Here is a 17,886-nt window from a genome sequence, read left to right as displayed (position 1 = left end):
TTTTTACCTAAATAAGACAATACTATGAATGATTGCCAAATGCTTGACTAACCATTTCTTTCTATTTCTATATCTAGCAACAACTTTATCTGGAATCTAATCAACAAATATTTTTTTTTTGAGTGAACTGTTTATGATTGGGAACAAGGGTTCTTTCTTTCAACAAACTCAAGAGAAGACTTTCAATCAAAATATTGACTATACTTAACATTATTGAGATAGTCCTAGATTCACTTTAACATTTATGTTTATGTTTTATGCAGGGATAATTTCAGGCTTGATTCCAATATACATTGGTGAAATTGCTCCAACCGCACTCAGGGGTGCTATTGGCACTCTTCACCAGCTGGCCATTGTCACAGGCATTCTTGTTAGTCAGGTAAAAAGTCCTATCCCCTACTTCACCCATCCTCTACTTTATCCAACTTTTCCCTCCCTGACTATCCATCCTCACTGTAAACCAATACAGGAAAGAAAAAAAAAAAAAAACCCTGAAAAACCCAATTCCACCAGTGATTGTGGAGTTGGTATAAAGGCATAGGCATTTTAACTCAAAGCTAAAAATTATTACTACTCCACTCCACACTTTCCCATTGGATTTGCGGTGGTGTTGGCACTAGAGGTTCCCTGGAAGCTAAGTCTTGAACTTCTGGATCTATTCTAGAATTAAAATTTTCCATTTAGATTTAAACTTCACATTTTTGGCTCTCTGGCTTTCCTTGGTTTTGAGGATCTTACCTGGAATTCTAATACATAAATGATGACCAGATTTTGTTCAGCTAGTTCTATCTTTCCCTTCTGTCCTGTGGTCTCAGAGGGAGTCCTTGGAGCTCCAAACCTATGGCTATTTGGAGGGTAAACTACTGCAATAGGAATCACAAAGCCGGTTCTCATCAGAGTAATTGTCCTATCTCTATAACTCCATTCTGTTTAAGTTCTGGATAATCTAAGAAGAAAATTTTTAATAAAAGTCCATGATTTTATGCATGATTTTTAGTGTCTTTTTAAATATCAAATACGTTCTCTAAAAGTTTGGTTGGTTTGCATTCTAAATGTACCATAGGAGTTAATGAAAACAAACCTATGTGAATTCTTTGTAAAACAAGTGGTCCCTAATTTCATTAAGGTGAGACACACTATTAATAGTTTTCATCTTATGCATACTTGAATCAAAATTGTCAGGGATTATTATTAAATAATCAATATGCTTTTTCAACAAATTACTGCAGAAGGCAGGCCCAAAGTGTTGTGTAGTTGATATGCTTTCTCTCTGCCTTTTCAGATTGTTGGCCTTGACTTTATCCTGGGCAATCATGAGCTGTGGCACATCCTGCTTGGTCTGACCGCTGTGCCAAGTCTCCTCCAGTCTGTGATGCTCTTCTTCTGTCCTGAAAGCCCCAGATACCTTTACATCAAGTTAGATGAAGAAGAAAAAGCAAGGCAAAGTAAGTCTATGTGTGGGTGTACTTTCTGTCTATTGTTTTGGAACTTCAGCTAATGAGAAATTGTACATGAATGATTTCTCATGAAACTAGTACCAGTGCTTTCCAAATGAGGTCAGTGATTACATGTAAGAAGAATGTGCAAGATCACTTTAATATGACTGGTACATGCCATTTTGTCTACATAAACTTTCATATGAGCGCAAATCGAAAGCTCATATGCAGAGTATTGAACTCAATCATAGGCTTCTAAAAGACCTTCCCAGCATTATGCTTCTGTGATAATGAGTATCATAGATTTCTTTGTCATAAGATGAAGCTAAATGCTCTGCTTTTTAAAAAAATAAAACGGCAGGATTTAACAAGAAAAATTTTTCACAACTCACACATTATTAATAGGGCTATACAGAACTGTAGTTTGTTCATTAACATAATAAAAATAAATTTTTTAAACCCAAGTTTTTAAACCTAATCATTTTGGGGGACAGGCTTGAAAAGACTCAGAGGAGGTGTTGATGTCACCAAAGACATCACTGAGATGAGAAATGAAAGAGAAGAAGCAATGAGAGAACAGAAAGTCTCCATAATTCAGCTCTTCACCAACTCCAGCTACCGACAGCCTATTCTAGTGGCATTGCTGCTACACCTGACTCAGCAGTTTTCTGGAATCAATGGGGTAAGTTTAAGAACATCCCCTAACTCTTAAGAGCGAAGTGAATTAAGATAAAGGGAGAAAGGAGTATAAATTTAAATAACTAAAAGAACTTTTTAAGACGTTGACATCACGTTTTACTACGACAAACTGATTAAGTACTAATTTTCTGTTTTGACTCATCTACTTTCTAAAATTAGCTTACAGTTTTTTAAAATGCTAACACTCTATGGTATTGTATGTCTATTAAGATGAAAGTAAAAAGGCAAAAGTCATAATAAATACAAAAAAAGGGAGAAAGAGAGTAATTATACCAAAGAAAACTAAATTATGAGGGGCTTCTAGAGGTGAGCATTGAATGTAGGATTTATGATAGCCTGGGCAAAAAGAGTCCATTGTTCCCTCTATCTATTTAAATGAAATATACCATATAGCCAGGTGCAAGGTGTTCTCTGCAATCCAAGAAACTTTAAGTTTATTTTGGGAGACAGCACATGCAAACAAAATGAACAACAGAGTGAACCGATATGATATTGGTGAGTGAGGATGTTAGAAAACACATGATTGAGAAACATACTAAATATTAAACTTGCTATCTTTTAGGTTTTGAATTGAAATTTTCCATTATGCATACTAAAATTGTTTTACTGGCAATGAGCTACTAGAAGAAAACAAACATTCATTAAGAAACTAGATAAAGAAAATCACTTGTCCTCTTTCATTGCTGGTAAAAAAGTGGTTTGGGCTTCCTCTATCATGAGCCAATCCCAGATCCACAAGGAACACTTTGGGGGTGACTGATAAGACGAGCAGAGATGTGGGGGAGGTAAAGAAAGTAATTCCTATGAGGCAAAGCAAAAAGGAGCCCTGAACCTCACACCAAAAGTTAAATATGGCTCTGCTGTAGTCTTCGTCCTTCTTTAAAGGATCCTTGCTGTTCATTTTTATCTAATATTCTTTATAACTTTGGGACTCAGAAACCAAATTGCTACATCCTATCTCAGCTCTGCATGTACATCTAATGGCACAATACTTAATCTCTCTGAACCACCCTGCTTTAGCTTCCATTCTAGTGTCTGCCTTAGTGGCATCCAGGAAATACTGAACTTGCAGCTGTTGGGCAGCCTAAAAATGATGGGATCGCGTGCAGTGTGCTGTAAGACACTCCTCACTCAACACAGTCTGCACAGTCTTCCTGCCTCAGCCCCATCTGCAGAAAGACATGTTATGTAGGGAAAGAGTGACAGAGGACAGTAGTACACAAAATGGCCTAAAATACTATTATAAAAGTAAAAACATAACTAAATAATAAAGGCTGTGAGGGAGGTTGTAAACCAGGTTTCTCCATCTCCACTGAGATTAGTGGAAATTTTTGGGTTAAATGTAATGGCAACAGGAATAGCAACTCTTATTCATATATACTGGTGAGAGTATAAACTGACATAACTGCTTTGGAAAGCTGTTTGGCAGTATCTATTAAAGCTGAGCATATGTACACTCTATTGTCCAGCAGTCCTATTCCTAGGTGAAAATGCATGCACATACACTAAAAAGATTGTTCTAGAATGTTCATAGTGGCACTATTCATAATGTCCCTAAATGACAACTACCTAAACATCCATTAACAGTAACATGGGTAACTAAATTGTGGTATAGTAATACAATAAAGTACTATATAGTAATGATGATGACTAGTCTACAAACACATGACCTGTATTGTTCTACAAAGGTAATATTGCAGCCAGATACAAAGTAATATACACTATGTGGTTTCATTTATATCAAGTACAAGATGATGCAAAATTTATCTACGATGGTAGAAGTTAAAAGAGTTTTCTTGAAAAAATAGGGTGACATTTAGGAGTTTTCTGGAAGGCAGAAAATGATTTATTTCCTGATCTGGGTACTAGTTATACAGGTGTTCAGTTTGTGAAAATTAAGTGAGCTGTGCATTTATGATATGTGTAATTTTTGTAAATATTTTATGCTTTAACAAAAGGTTTAAAAATTTTTTTTAATAAAAAAACTTTATATGCACAGTTCTCAGCTAAATATAAGGAAAACTTTTTAAGCCATCAGTAACTTTAAACACTGAAGGAGTTTGTGGTTTCTCCTTCCCTGAAAAGAGAGAGGTAGATAAAATCTTTAGGAAGTTCTAGGGACTGTGGTTCTAGAGAAACAATTAAAAATAAACAACTTAAAATATTTCTTGCTTTAAATCCATCAGTGGTAGGCTTCTTGATTAAGGCTAAAATGTTATTATTTTGCAGATCTTTTACTACTCAACCAGCATTTTTCAGACAGCTGGAGTCGGCCAACCGGTTTATGCAACCATTGGAGTTGGTGCCATCAACACAGTTTTCACTGCTGTCTCTGTAAGTAAAATACCCTAAAATATTCTGCTTGTTTCTCAGTCCAGGAATAGGAGTAAAAAAAGAAAAAGAAAAAGAAAAAAAAACTCTTGTGATCTAAAAGTGATCAATCACTTATTGTCCACATACACTGGAAATATAAAACTAAGTGGGTCATGGGAAGAGTCCTCTATGTGAATAACCAACTACTGTATTGAATTAGGCATAACTGAGAAGGTTTTCTGGTTCTCTCGTTATCACTTGTTCTCTCTATTGGTACAGATGCCATTAGTTACTCATTTGTAAATTAATAATTCACATGGGGACACAGAACTTTCTCCTTGTGTAAATATATGGATTCTTTCTCCTTTGCTCTATACTTAAGCACTTTGGGATTAGCCAACAACTTGTCAGTTCTATCAATTCTGGGTCTTGTACCTAGATGCCTCCCTTTCCGTGGTTGAAATTCTTTTTTTATACTGATGTTTTGGGAAAATATTTTAAAAATTAATTTAGTCCTCTCAATTAGGTATCTAAGCCTCTTATAAATGCCTGTGCTGGTAGGTCATTGGGCAGAGCTTCCAAGTAGCTCACAATGCCATGGCTTCTGGTTCTGCATGTGAGTATGTGATATCATGAGAGGATGGAGTAGAAGTGATGTGTATGTTGAAAAGTTATTGTTATTTTTGAAATGTTATTCTTTTGAAATGTCACATGTTTTTTATTTTTGAAAGTTTTTTCCAACAAGGGGAAAAAGGCTATATACTCTTCTTAAGAACAAATATCTTAAATAAAGAATGGTTCAGTATCTTGGCAATAATAATATTTAACACAATATTCTAAGAATTAAAGTAAACAAACAACAATCCAAAAAAAATCCTGAAAACTTCCCAACTAATTTAACTCACTCTAAAATGAGGGTAATTGGGCTTATTTTTTAACTTAGAATGCAAGTTGTTAGGCTTGTGCTTTTCAATTTTGGTCACCATGCTATACTCAATATACTTTAGCCATTTTTTTTTTATTCTCTGTACATGTACTTTTAACTATTACCTTCGTTTCAATAAATTATAGCCCAGACACCTAGATAAAAAGGCAGCTTTGTCCAGACCACATTAAACAGTGTTGGACCTTGGAAAGCAGGGAAGAACAAATAACAAGGGAACACCCGTGGTTCTGTAGACATGCCTTTAGAGATAATGCCTGTTTAAGCCAAAAGGCCACTCTAAATCAATGAAGACCTGGCGCTGGGATGTAATCCAGGGGACTATTTTGTTCCCCTGAGAAAATATTTTGTACACATCCTACTTGAACATATTTTTCTAATATAAAGATGATGATTAAAATATTTTATATGTAACAGGATTTGCTATGTAAAGCATCAAGTTGTCAAGGTCGAGTAACCCGAACTCTAATAATGGCTGAAAGGAAACTATTTCACAGAATTTCATTTTTTTATTTATCATGGTGACATTGGTTAACAAAATCCAGTAAGTTTCAAGTGTACAATTCAAGAGTAAGTCATATATACATTGCATTGTGTGTTCACCATCCATAGTTAGATTTCTTTCTGTTAGCACATGCAGAATTTCATTTTTGTCTCCCTCCTACTGACACCGTTGAAGTGGGAGGAGTTATTTTCAAAAGTGTCTTGATTATTTTGAATAAACCTTTATAGAGTTCATCTTTTTATTCTGTGAAAGTTTCTGAGCAAGTGGAATAATAAACATAATTTCTAATCAGCTATTTAATTACAAATAACCCTCCAGGACTACAAATAACATTTACAATTTTTAATTATATATTTTTTTGAAAAGTTGTTTTAAAGTCCAAAAAAGTACAAAACAGATAGCCCCTCAGTCATCCAGTTTCTCTCCCCGAAATTAACCAATGTTACCAAATTCCATATATCCTTTCAAATAAAAATATGCAAATAAGAATATGCACTTGTCACCAAACTCTAAGTAGGCTTCCCGGATATAACTGAAACACACTGGGGCATAGGTGAGAGTTTTGGTCAAGCAGATATCTCCAGCCTCTAAGTAAGTCTCACCCTGTGTCACTTTCCTCCCTGAGTGGTCACCTGGCCTCAAAACGGGAGTCCAACTTAACTTTCAAGACATGTAGGTTTAGAGTTTATTATCCTATTCGTAATAATTGTTCTGAGGCAGAAGAAACAGACATGGTAAAAGCTCTTATTCTTGAAGAAATGCTTTTATTTTCTTGGTAGCTTGACATGATGTCATCAAGGCAGCTTTGAAAGACATAATCAAAGAGTCAAAATATAGAGAGAAATTTTATGAACTTGAGAAAGCTTTGTTTTTCCCACTTCCTTCTCAATAATTAAATGCAAGCTCTTAGCTTATCATCCTGAAGTGATTTGAAGCTCATACGAAATGCCTCTGAGATGAAAGGGGCTTTCACTGCACGGGAAAAGAAATATTTCTCAGATATTTTCAGAGCCAGAGCTCACTATGCTAAAGATACTGGATTGCTATTGGTTTCCTGATAGATTTATGAGACTAGTCAATTTACTCACCAAAGTGAGAAATTATGACAGGTAATTTTTTGTTTGCAATTCACTAACCTTGGAAGTATTCCAAGGATCAAGTGAGACTCTATCCAATAACTCTGGTCTTGGCTAATTGTAAATTTTAACCATTAATGTAAAGGTACCCAGACCAAAAGGAATCAATGACATATCTCCTGACATAGAATAAGAAAGCACTTTAAACTTTTGCTTTGAGTCTTACCTTCTCAAATGGATAGTTCATTCCCAGCAACAGGTATGTTTAGGTACACCAGAAAAATGAAGACGACTATTTTGGAAAAATGATCAAATTTCATAAGTTGCCATGTGAGTAGTCACAATATGACTTCATTAGCAGTACACAGACTCTTGTGATTATAACTTAGGACAAATACCAAGAAAGGAATTAATGTCATTTTTAGTGTGAAAACTTCATATTTTAAACATACAGGAGATCAACAGGAAGAGATCTGAGATGTATAGCCTCTTAATATTGTACCCAAAGTGATAATCATAGAGAGGTGGTAACACTCTTGTTCTTTCTCTAGAATGCCCTGTTCAAACCAATGTGACTAAATAAAGCAGGTATCCGTTGATGGCCTCTGGTCACTGAGACCAGCTGTGCCACCTCAAATAAGAGTCACGCCCTCTTCAGTTCCACATCTGTAAAATGGAATAATAGAACTGCCTTTTTCTTTCGTATAAATTTAAATGACCTCTTTGTCAGTAAAGACTATATAAGTATAAAGCCTAGATATTTTTAAACTTTCCTAGGTATTCCTTGTGGAGAAGGCAGGACGACGCTCTCTGTTTCTAATCGGAATGGGCGGGATGTTTTTCTGTGCCATCTTCATGTCTGTGGGACTTGTGCTACTGGTGAGTTTGGTGCCCGCGCTGAGATTTCTGGTTACCATATGATAGCACTTCTGTGCTCCTGGTTAAAGTGATTTGTATGTCAAAAACATTTGAGAGTTTCTTATGAAATAAAGTCAGAGGAATAACATATAATACCAGGGAGAAATGTAAAGAAAAAGAGAACTAGGGTTTAAACTTTGGGTTTAAAGACTGAATATCAGCAAGTAAATTGTACGCATTACCCAGGCTGACAATGTAGCAAAATGGTCAGAGCATAGGCTCTGGGGGTCAGCCTCAGACTGGTTCCAGTGCTGGCTCCGCTACTTGGCTGCTGTTTGACCTTGAGCAAGTGTCTGGACCTCTCTAGCCCGGTACCCTCAACCACTACTTCACATGCATCCTGTCTAGTGACCTAGTATTAATAGGAACAAAAGTGGCTGGATCTCTACTTTGCATTTTTCACAGGAAAAGAGTAACTAAGAGTCATATAAAATCCTAATCTAGAGGATTTCCTATAACGGAACTCGAGAGATTTAAGGATGACTCAGACTAGAATAAACTTGTCTCCAATTAGAATAACTTGAACTTAATTGAACATAAACGCAACAGGAAAAGAGCCATGTCACTGCTAAATTCAGCGAGAGTCTATTAGCTAAAAGAAGCAACAGCCAATGATTCTCGTTCTCCTTTTTGTCTTGTTTTTTTCCTCAGGATAAATTATCTTGGATGAGTTATGTGAGCATGATAGCCATCTTCCTTTTTGTCAGCTTCTTCGAAATCGGGCCAGGCCCCATTCCCTGGTTCATGGTGGGTGAATTTTTCAATCAAGGATCACGCTCTGCTGCTATGGCAGTAGCTGCATTCTGCAACTGGGCCTGCAATTTTTTTATAGCTCTGTGTTTCCCATACATTGCGGTAAGCAGCCTAACATTGTGCAGATTTATTGAACTGAAGATAGGGTTGGACAGCTGCTAATTGAGACTCTGTGTTTGGTCTCTCTGCAGGGCTTTTGTGGACCTTATGTGTTTTTCCTCTTTGCTGGAACAATGTTGGCCTTTACTCTGGTCACATTTTTCAAAGTTCCAGAAACCAAAGGAAAGTCCTTTGAGGAAATTGCGGAAGAATTTCGAAAGAAGAGTGGTTCAACCCAAGCAGCAAAAGCTGCCACGGAAATGAAATTCCTTAGAGCTACAGAGACTGCGTAAAGATAATCTGCTTTTTGACATGAAGAAAAAGGAAGGAAGCCATGCGTTTTTAAGTGACAATTCTTTGAGAATTTTATGTCTATGTCCTGAAGTATTTTTTTTATTTTTTAAAAAGTTTTTATGGGCCCTGATCCGAAATGTCATCAAATATTACCAAAGAGAGTATTTTTTTTTTTAAGTTACAGAATCTATTTTTGATGCTAAGACCCTGTAATTAAGTAAACCAAAAAGTCTAGCTCTTTTCACTACACTAAATGGCAAGGACATTCTAATGTTCCTAGTTCTACTCTTTAATAATGTTTTCTTGAAATCAAAGTGGTTTCAAGGTATCATATTATTACTTCCTTAAGCATCTGGTTAGAAACCTGAAGATACAACTAACATTTACATATTTGAATATGATCACACTCAGTTTTTATCTTATGCATTAGAATTTGCATTTTGCTTAAATTTTTATTTAATTTTTTTTTGTATTTTTTGTGTGGAATGGTTTTTTGTGTATATTAAAATATGTTTGTAAGGAAAAACTTATTTTTAGTAGGCATACCAAAATCTTTGAGTACTCAGGGGAAAAAAATTTAATTCCTTTAGTGACCAAATGGTTTTTATAAGATTATACTCTTAAAAGGTTTTACCTGGTCATATAGCATGGGTTATCAGTTAATATTAACATCTATTATAAACTCACGTCAGATCTCTTGTTGGTTCAATTCTTTGAGCTATGTTTTGTTTTGCTTTTTAATTGAACACAGACTGGTTTTCGAGGTGTGTTATAGAATAGACTCAGTGATAAGGAGGGAATTTTGTATATCCCCTCAAATCTCCAATAAGTTGAAACCACCTAACTTAAGGAATTCGAAGTAAAAGATTGCTCTGATAAAAAAAAAAAAAAAAAAAAAAAAAAAAAAAAAAAGTCATTTTCTGAATGTTGAGTCCCCGAAAAATCATGTATAAGTTCAGACTAGATCAAAAATCCCTATTTAATTTTCCTGAAAATACTGAGTTATCTAACACAAAACAATCATTCCCTTTGATGTCTCCCTTTTTGTCTTTGCAGTATAAGGATGCTGGCTAAGCTGTTCTCCTGCTATTGCTAACATTTATTGTGCCATTGATGTGTCAGGCACTGTTCTAAGTGCTTCTACCTATATAGGCAAATTGGAAATACACAGATGATTAAACAAACTTTTGCTTACAGTCAGTTTTGCAACCATGGACATACAGTTCTAATGAATACCAAAGACTTAGCAGGGAGCTAAAGTATCTCTAGGCTGTTTTTGTCACACAGTGGAATACTGAATCAACCCTTTTTGTTTGCTTTAATGTGCATAAAAACTCTCAACATTTGCTTCTTTTTTTTTTTGTCAAAGTTGTTTACTTTTATGTAATTTAACAGTCTAAACAACATGAAAATTTTTCTTTCATTTTCACCATTTTGTTTTTCCTTTGGGCCAATTTGGGATAAACTTTTCACTTAGGACTTCTAGACACAGTCAAAGTGAGCTTAAATAGTTTAGGAGAACTTTGTGCTAAAATGTGAACTCTGAAAAAAAGAATGTAGGGACTCTGACTAGGACACCAGCAGGAAAATGGCTCTTATTTGGCTCTTGTCTTCTTCAGGATGCTGGCCTTTGATAAGCCCAAAATTGCAATAATAAAAATGTTAAATTTCTTTATAGGCAATGAATATGATTTAATCAAATCACTACTCCTGATCTCATTTACTAAGAGGATAAAGTAGTAAAGGTTTAACTCAAAAAAGAACGAAAGACCACTTTTAAGTTCTAATTAGTTATTTGGACTCATCCACAAATATCAGAAATTCAAACCCTGAAGTTTTCTGCCTCTGAGGAATTTAAGTAACTCACATTGTTCCCCTTTCATAATTTTTTTCCTTGCAGAGATACAAGTGAATTGAAAAAAAACACGCACATACACACACACATGAAAGTGAAATAAGAAGCTGTTAACACTTTATACTAGGACAAAAAAAAATAGCTAAAACAGTAACACTTTTGAGTCTTCAATGGTATACATCACAATAAATAATAAAATTAGTTAGTTTTGTCCCAGGGAACTCAGATGTGAGTTTGAACACTTGTTTCTCATAGTACTCTATCATTTTTGCAGAAGCGTTTTCATATACTCAAATGTTATTACAAATGTGATTTTTTTCTGTTAACATGTTTGAAGCACGATTACATTGCTTGGTTTGGACACTCATCTGCTACATCATAGCTGTTGTTCACTGCCATGACATCAGTGCAAAGAAAGGTCTTCTCCACCTTTCTCCTTTCCTCTTACTTCTCCATGACCAACACTGGAAGGTGGGGTGAGACACCGCAAGAGAAAGCTCTCTCCTCAAGGAGTTCACAGTCCAATAAGAAGTTCAGGAAGACCAGGGCATAAATATTCCCATCTGTGTCTTTTGCCTTCTCTTATAAAATGTGCTAGATAATATAACCTACCTCAGGTTGTGGTTTTGAGGATTAAATGTAAAGTGCTAAGCAGAGTGCCTGGTCCAAAGTGGGCACTTAGTAAATGTTACCTAGAATTAGTATTCACGAAGATACTATTAAGATACAGGATTATCACATATAAGATAGTTCCAAATTTTTCTCTTGAATAAAAGGAGTTTTATAACTCAAGATAATATTCTCTTACTTCAAGCAACGATCTCACAAAGACAAGAGATCAGGGAAGATTTTAGGCTATTTAATTCCCATATCCATACCTGATATTTCCGAGTAGGTTTTAGGAGTTTTTATCGTATATTTTCAATTTGCTTTTTCCTAAGTTATGTTATTTTTAAGAGGTATATATGTAATATTTCTTTGGATAATACCAACTATAAAATAAAATGCTGTATATCATATTTAAATGTAATTTAATGGGATTATAACCACAGGACAAGACCAAACCTTCTTGATAATCTTCAAAAATTGCAAAAGTGTATAAACCAGTGTACATGCATAAGCGACTTTGTATTGCTAGCTTATTGTTGAGTATGCAGCAAATAAAGCAATGTTAGGCAATATCTCGTACTTACAGTGTCCTAAGCAGAAGTGCTGAGTAAAGTGTAAAAAATATAATTTTTCATTACAATTCTCTATCAGTGACCTGAGAAGAAAAGGTTTATTGCCTTTTCTTGAGGCAATAAACTCTAAGCCATCTGCTGGTGTTTTTACTGCCTTCTAATTGGGTACACATTAGAAAGAAGCATCATGAAAAGAAACTGATTTTAGTAAAGAGTACATATACACTATAGTTTCATGACAATAAATATATTTACAAATGTTTAGTTTTTTAAATTTTATCTAGAAAATAGCCACGTTTAAGAAATTTGCTATTGGTAACTGTATATACTCCTTTCTCACAGTATTTTTCCTACTCTCATTTTAAAGAAAATATATGATTTACTTTTTAAAATTTATTCCCATTGGGCAGTTGTTTTGATTGTCAGTAGTAGAAAAAAAACTAATCTGAAGGCCAGGTAAGAACAGCAGAAGGGGAATGAATGGCTCCATTTGATGAAAATAAAAATAATTTAATTAGTAAATATTTAATTGAGCTCCTATTATGAACAATACACTTTGTTAAAGTTTTGTATAAGGCACAAATCTTAGAAAACATGATCTTTATCCTCGATCACCAGCATTCTCATAAAGGGGATAAAATTTGAAAACAAATAGTTAAAGTACAAAGGAGAGATTAGAAAAAACGGCCTTAGGGGTTATCAAATTTTTAAGTTGACATCTAAAATTTTCATCATATGTTTAAATAGCTGCAAAAATTATTAATTTTTCAACATATAGTAGATATTGACATTTAAAAACTGCTTTGCTCTATTTATCCAATGGAATTTAAATACCATAATAATTTGTTACCATAGCCATTAAAAATATATATAAACATATTTATGTATTTACTGATTAGAAATTTAACTTTTCTATTCCCATATTTCCTTTGCATTTCCTTCAACAAATTTTATCCCAAAGTAACTAATTTGTATGTCCTAACATATTGTTGATGATTATATTATAAGTTTCTGCAACAAAAATATCTATAATTTGAATTTGAATTTTTTAAAATGTCCTTTGTCTGCAAAGGTCAAAATGTTTAACCTTTTTTTTTTTTTAGATTGAGTTAGCCTTTATGATTATGAGTAGTACACAATTGATGAAAAGACATCTGTATTACAAATTCTGATAAAATCGTTCATTTTTAAAATAGGTATTTTAGAAATTTATCTAAACAAGAAGCATGGGATCATTTTTTCAATTAATTTAAATATTAATGGATGGATAGTTCTTATTACTAAAGTGAAACAGCCTTCAATATAAAGTCTATTATTACTTTTTGTTATTATAAACTTATTGAAAATCTTGTTTTCAGAGGTAAGTAGATAGGAATGGAAGGACTAATTTCATTCAATTTCATGCACTCTATTAAAGTTACAGTCAAAAAACACATAGCAATTAATCATCAAAGTAATTTTTAATAATGTGTTAGCTAATAACTCAATTGGGCTCTTTAATTTCGTTAAAATCAAAACATTTGTATTGTGAAAGGATTTGTTATCCAGTTGTTACAGTCATTCATTCTCTCACTTAGTTTCTGGGCAGCATACCAAAAAGGCTTTACTAAGACTTAATAAAAGGCTATTAATTATATTCTCGAATCTTTCACTTAGAGGCAACTTGCTTAACCTGATATGCTCAGAAAGGATTAGGAGAATTGAAATATTATTAATTGTATGCCTTTTCACATATGTATATAATAAAATTCTATTTTATCACATGCTCTATTTATTTCTAACCATTAGAGCTCAGATTTAGCTTGTTAGCTTGTTTAATTCATAGAAAATGTCTTTTGTAACTTAATGGGTAAATATGGTCCTCATTGTCAAACTAATTTTCCAAATGACCCATACTTTCTATCTGACTTAATTTTTCACTTCCAATACGTAACTTAATAGTCATTCCTGTGACAGCCATCTCATGTCTGGATTACTTCCACAGGTAAATGTAGATGAGGCATGGATACCTGTTATTAGTCTACCTTCTGCATTTCTAACAGATGTTTTATTTTCTTTAGTTTTACTGGTCTTTCCCTCAGGAAGAATTCACTTCGAAAACAATTGGGTAAGGTCTGCTAAACAAAAGTGGTCATTATCCTCTTCTACAATGTCTAAATTCAAAATATACAATTTCTTATAAGCTACCTTTATTAAGGTAGGCTTCCTAGGTAAAATTATTGCTAAGTATCCCTTTGTTTGGCATCTCTAAAAGTATAACAGTCTAGAGCAAGGTACCACAGTGAGAATCAGGACCGAATGAGAATTATACCTATCTTTTATAAAATAGGAGAAAGATGATAATGAAAGAGACATTGGAGAGAAGAACTGACTTAATGCCCAACCGCAGGCACATTATTGGGCATGAAAGCATATATTTTTATCCATGAATAAGAGATAACATCCCCAACTTTGATAACAGTTATTATAAGGTTTTCACAAACTTAATGCTTGGACAGAGGGTGGGGTGATGGAAATAAAACTTAGGGGATCAGCTCAGAAGATCCAGCATCCAAACAATGGGATTTCAAAAGAGAGGAAAAGTCAAAACAGAGGGAAAGAAATTGTCAAAAATGTATTACATTAGAATTTTGCTGAAGAACAAAACCTTGACAGTTCATTGTATGTCAAACACAATAAACCAAACACAAAATTTTATCATGAAACATCAGAACACCAGAGATTCAGAATACATATAAAAGCATCTTGAAAGGAAAGGCAGGCCACGTGCAATGGAACAAGATTCAGAACAGCATGTAGGCCATAAAGCAGTGCCTACAAAATCCTGAAGGAAAATTATTTTCAGCCTAGAATTCTGCCCCCAGACATTTATCAATTGTGTGTAAAATTAGAATTAGGTGTATTTCCAGACTTGCATACCCCAAATTTTACCTCTTCTGCACCTTTTCTCATAAAACAAGTAGAGGGTAGACTCTATCAAAGCAGGAGAAAACCAAGAGAGGAAGACATGAAATTCAGCAAAAGGAGAGATAGATAAGTTTCAGAACAAAAGTCATAAATAAGCGGCTAGCGTCAGGGCCTAGAAAGCAACAAATTCAGTTTGAAGCAAGAAAAAGAAAGTTCCAGGAAAAAACTGATCTGAAAGTTTCTCTGATACTTTTGGCCATGTGAAAAATAATTTGGATCATTTAGAAAAAAATAGAGATAAACATTATTTTTAAAAAAATAGTGATAGAGACAGTAATGAATTCCTAGGGAGAGAGTAAGGTAGGGAGTGGCACAGAAAGGAAATGTCATAGCACACTTCTTGGCTCTGCAGTGAATACTTATTGACACAATTAGGTAAAACACTAGATATTGTTACAATTCTTGTTTCCAAATAAAATTTATAATAGTACTATATTGTGAGATATGTGGAAAGGAGAGAAAGTATGAGAAAAAGGGCTCAATTATTTTTTATCATGATAAGTTGTCAACACACAACCACCAAAATCTATAAAGCAAAAATTTAAAGTATGAGCCAATGTGCTGATAATTTTCCCTGTGCCCCGCAGATCTATTTTCGCCCTGTCCACAATGCTCTGTGTTTCAGAAGGCAGATCTCTTCAGACTCTAGCATCTGGGCTCTTTATCTTTGGCTTCCAGTTGGGTTTGCTTAATGGGATGCATTGGATAAAGGACAAGAAGAGGTAGAAAGTGGACTATTGATTCCTTCACCTTCCACCTTCCCACCAAGACTGTATTCACCCATCCAAGGCCACAGCTCCTGTTTTTCTGGGTTCTGTACACTGATCCTCTAAACCTTGCCTGTCTTAACCCTAGAATTGGTAATGGTTTCTACTATCGTTAGTTTCACTACTACTAGTGCCAGGTGCTTTACTATCCTTTGCTGGCCTCTTAACTTGGCCTACTCCTTTGTAAATCGTTTCTTCTTTAGACTTCTTTAATCACCCCTTTTCACTAGACCATCTGTTTCTGTGGGGACCTTAAACAATACAGCACATGAATTAGGATATCAAAACTAAATCTTAAAAAAATCATTAAAAACTTCAAGTGTTCGCCTATAAGGAGACTCATGGGTAGGGAGGGGTGAGGCAGAAAATTATTGTGAATTCTTTTAAATATACTTAATATAGGCTTTATACTATTATTTGACCCTTATAGACATGCATTATTTTTTAAATTGTTTTTTTTATTTAATATCAAGTACACAGTACATGGGTTAGAAATCTATATAGTTCATCAAACGATCCCCCTAATTGCACCCTCCCTCCCCTGACCCTCCACCTAGCCAACGTATGAATGCTAACTGCATTCCCTATGCTGTGCTCCCATCCCCATGACCATCCATCAGCTACTAATTTGTACCTCTTTAGCCCTTCACCCTATTGTCCCAGTCCCCCAAATCCCCTTCTCCTGTCTGACACCAAATTGTCCACTATATTTGTGAGTCTGTTTTTGATTAGTTTGTTTTTATTCCTTAGATTCCACATATAAGTGAAAGCATATAGTGTTTATCTTTCTCTGACTTAAATACCTTTTAGGTCCATCAAAGCAATATCTTTTTCCATCCCCTTACTTTTCATATGTAGGGGTCTTGTTTTCTTATCTTTTTAGCCACTCTATCTTTCGGTTGGAGCACTTAATTCTTTTCCATTTAAGGTACTTATTGATAGGAATATAGGTGTTACCTTGCTTTATTCCAGTTTTTGATACATGTTTTTCCTTCTTAAAGAAGTCCCTCCAACATTTCCTGTAATACTGGCTTGGTGGTGATAAATTCCTTTAGCTTATTTTTGTCTGGAACAAATTTTTGCTGTCCTTTAACTCTAAATGATAGTTTTGCTGGATAAATTATTCTTGGTTGTAGATCCTGGGTCTTCATCCGGTTGAATATTTTTTGCCAACCCTTTCCATCCTGCATAGTTTCTTTTCAGAAATCAACTGCCAATCTTATGGGTTTTCCCTTATATGTATTAGTTTTTCTTTTGATGCTTTTAATATTCTTTCTTTGTTTTTAAACTTTGGCATTTTAATTATGATGTGTCTTGGTGTAGGCCTCTTTGGATCTCTGAATTTTGGAATTCTCTGAGCTTCCTGGGATTTTATGTCAGTTTTCTTCACCAAGTTAGAGAAGTTTTCCATCATTATTTCTTTAAACTGCTGTTCAACATCTTGATTTTCTTCAGTTACACCTATCAGACAAATATTTGGAGACTTAATAATGTCCCATCCTCCTTAAATTATTTTTATAGTCTTGGCATGTTTTTTCTTGCCATGCTGATTGAGTGTCCTGATTGGCTTTCCTGTCCTCTAGATAGGGCATTTGATCCTTTTCTTTATTCACTTTGTTTATTCCTTTGTTTATTCCTTTTAATAGACTTCTCATCTCAGATAACGTATTCTTCATTTTTGACTGGTTCCCTTTTATAATTTCCATTTCCATTTTTATATTTTTTATCTCTCTGTTGAAGTTCTTACTGAATTTATCTATACTTTCCAAACGTTCATTGAGCATCTTTTTAACCAGTATTTTGAACTCTGCCTCTGTTAGATTACTTGACTCTGTTATACTTGAATTTCTGTTCTCTTCTCTCATATGGTTTCTCTTTCTTTGTCTTCCCATTTTGGCTGCCTTTCCATGTTTGTTTCTATGTACTAAGCAAAGCTCCTAAGTCTCCCGGTCTTATTAATGTGATTTGTGCAGTAGGTGTCCAGTGGCACAGTCCTGAGAGGGGTTCAGCTGCAAGCCAAATTTAGCCCAATCCTATGCCTCTCTGAGACCACCTGTTAAGATTCAGCAAGTAATCCAGA

The 17,886-nt window shown here is 34.5% G+C and overlaps 1 protein-coding gene across 2 annotated transcripts in view; it reads left to right on the top strand.

Annotated features, from left to right (window-relative positions):
- The window catches only part of SLC2A2 (solute carrier family 2 member 2), a 29,445-nt gene extending 15,610 nt beyond the window's left edge, over positions 1–13,835 (top strand). The window contains exons 5-11 of one of the 2 annotated variants that reach the window (XM_016127541.2): positions 264–379; positions 1,283–1,445; positions 1,931–2,118; positions 4,365–4,469; positions 7,750–7,851; positions 8,542–8,745; positions 8,835–13,835. In XM_016127541.2, the coding sequence (XP_015983027.1) occupies positions 264–379; positions 1,283–1,445; positions 1,931–2,118; positions 4,365–4,469; positions 7,750–7,851; positions 8,542–8,745; positions 8,835–9,035 (1,079 nt within the window). In that variant the 3' untranslated portion in view covers positions 9,036–13,835. The remainder of the gene's footprint in view (positions 1–263; positions 380–1,282; positions 1,446–1,930; positions 2,119–4,364; positions 4,470–7,749; positions 7,852–8,541; positions 8,746–8,834) is intronic. The other variant, XM_016127542.2, reaches the window with a different exon arrangement.
- The last annotated feature ends 4,051 nt before the right edge of the window (positions 13,836–17,886 follow it).

This window comes from Rousettus aegyptiacus, unplaced genomic scaffold (genome assembly GCF_014176215.1).
Source record: "Rousettus aegyptiacus isolate mRouAeg1 unplaced genomic scaffold, mRouAeg1.p scaffold_m13_p_4, whole genome shotgun sequence".
NCBI classification, from domain to species: Eukaryota; Metazoa; Chordata; class Mammalia; order Chiroptera; family Pteropodidae; genus Rousettus; species Rousettus aegyptiacus.
The sequence above is the reverse complement of the archived record's forward strand: the minus strand, read 5'-3'. Positions and strand labels throughout refer to the sequence as shown.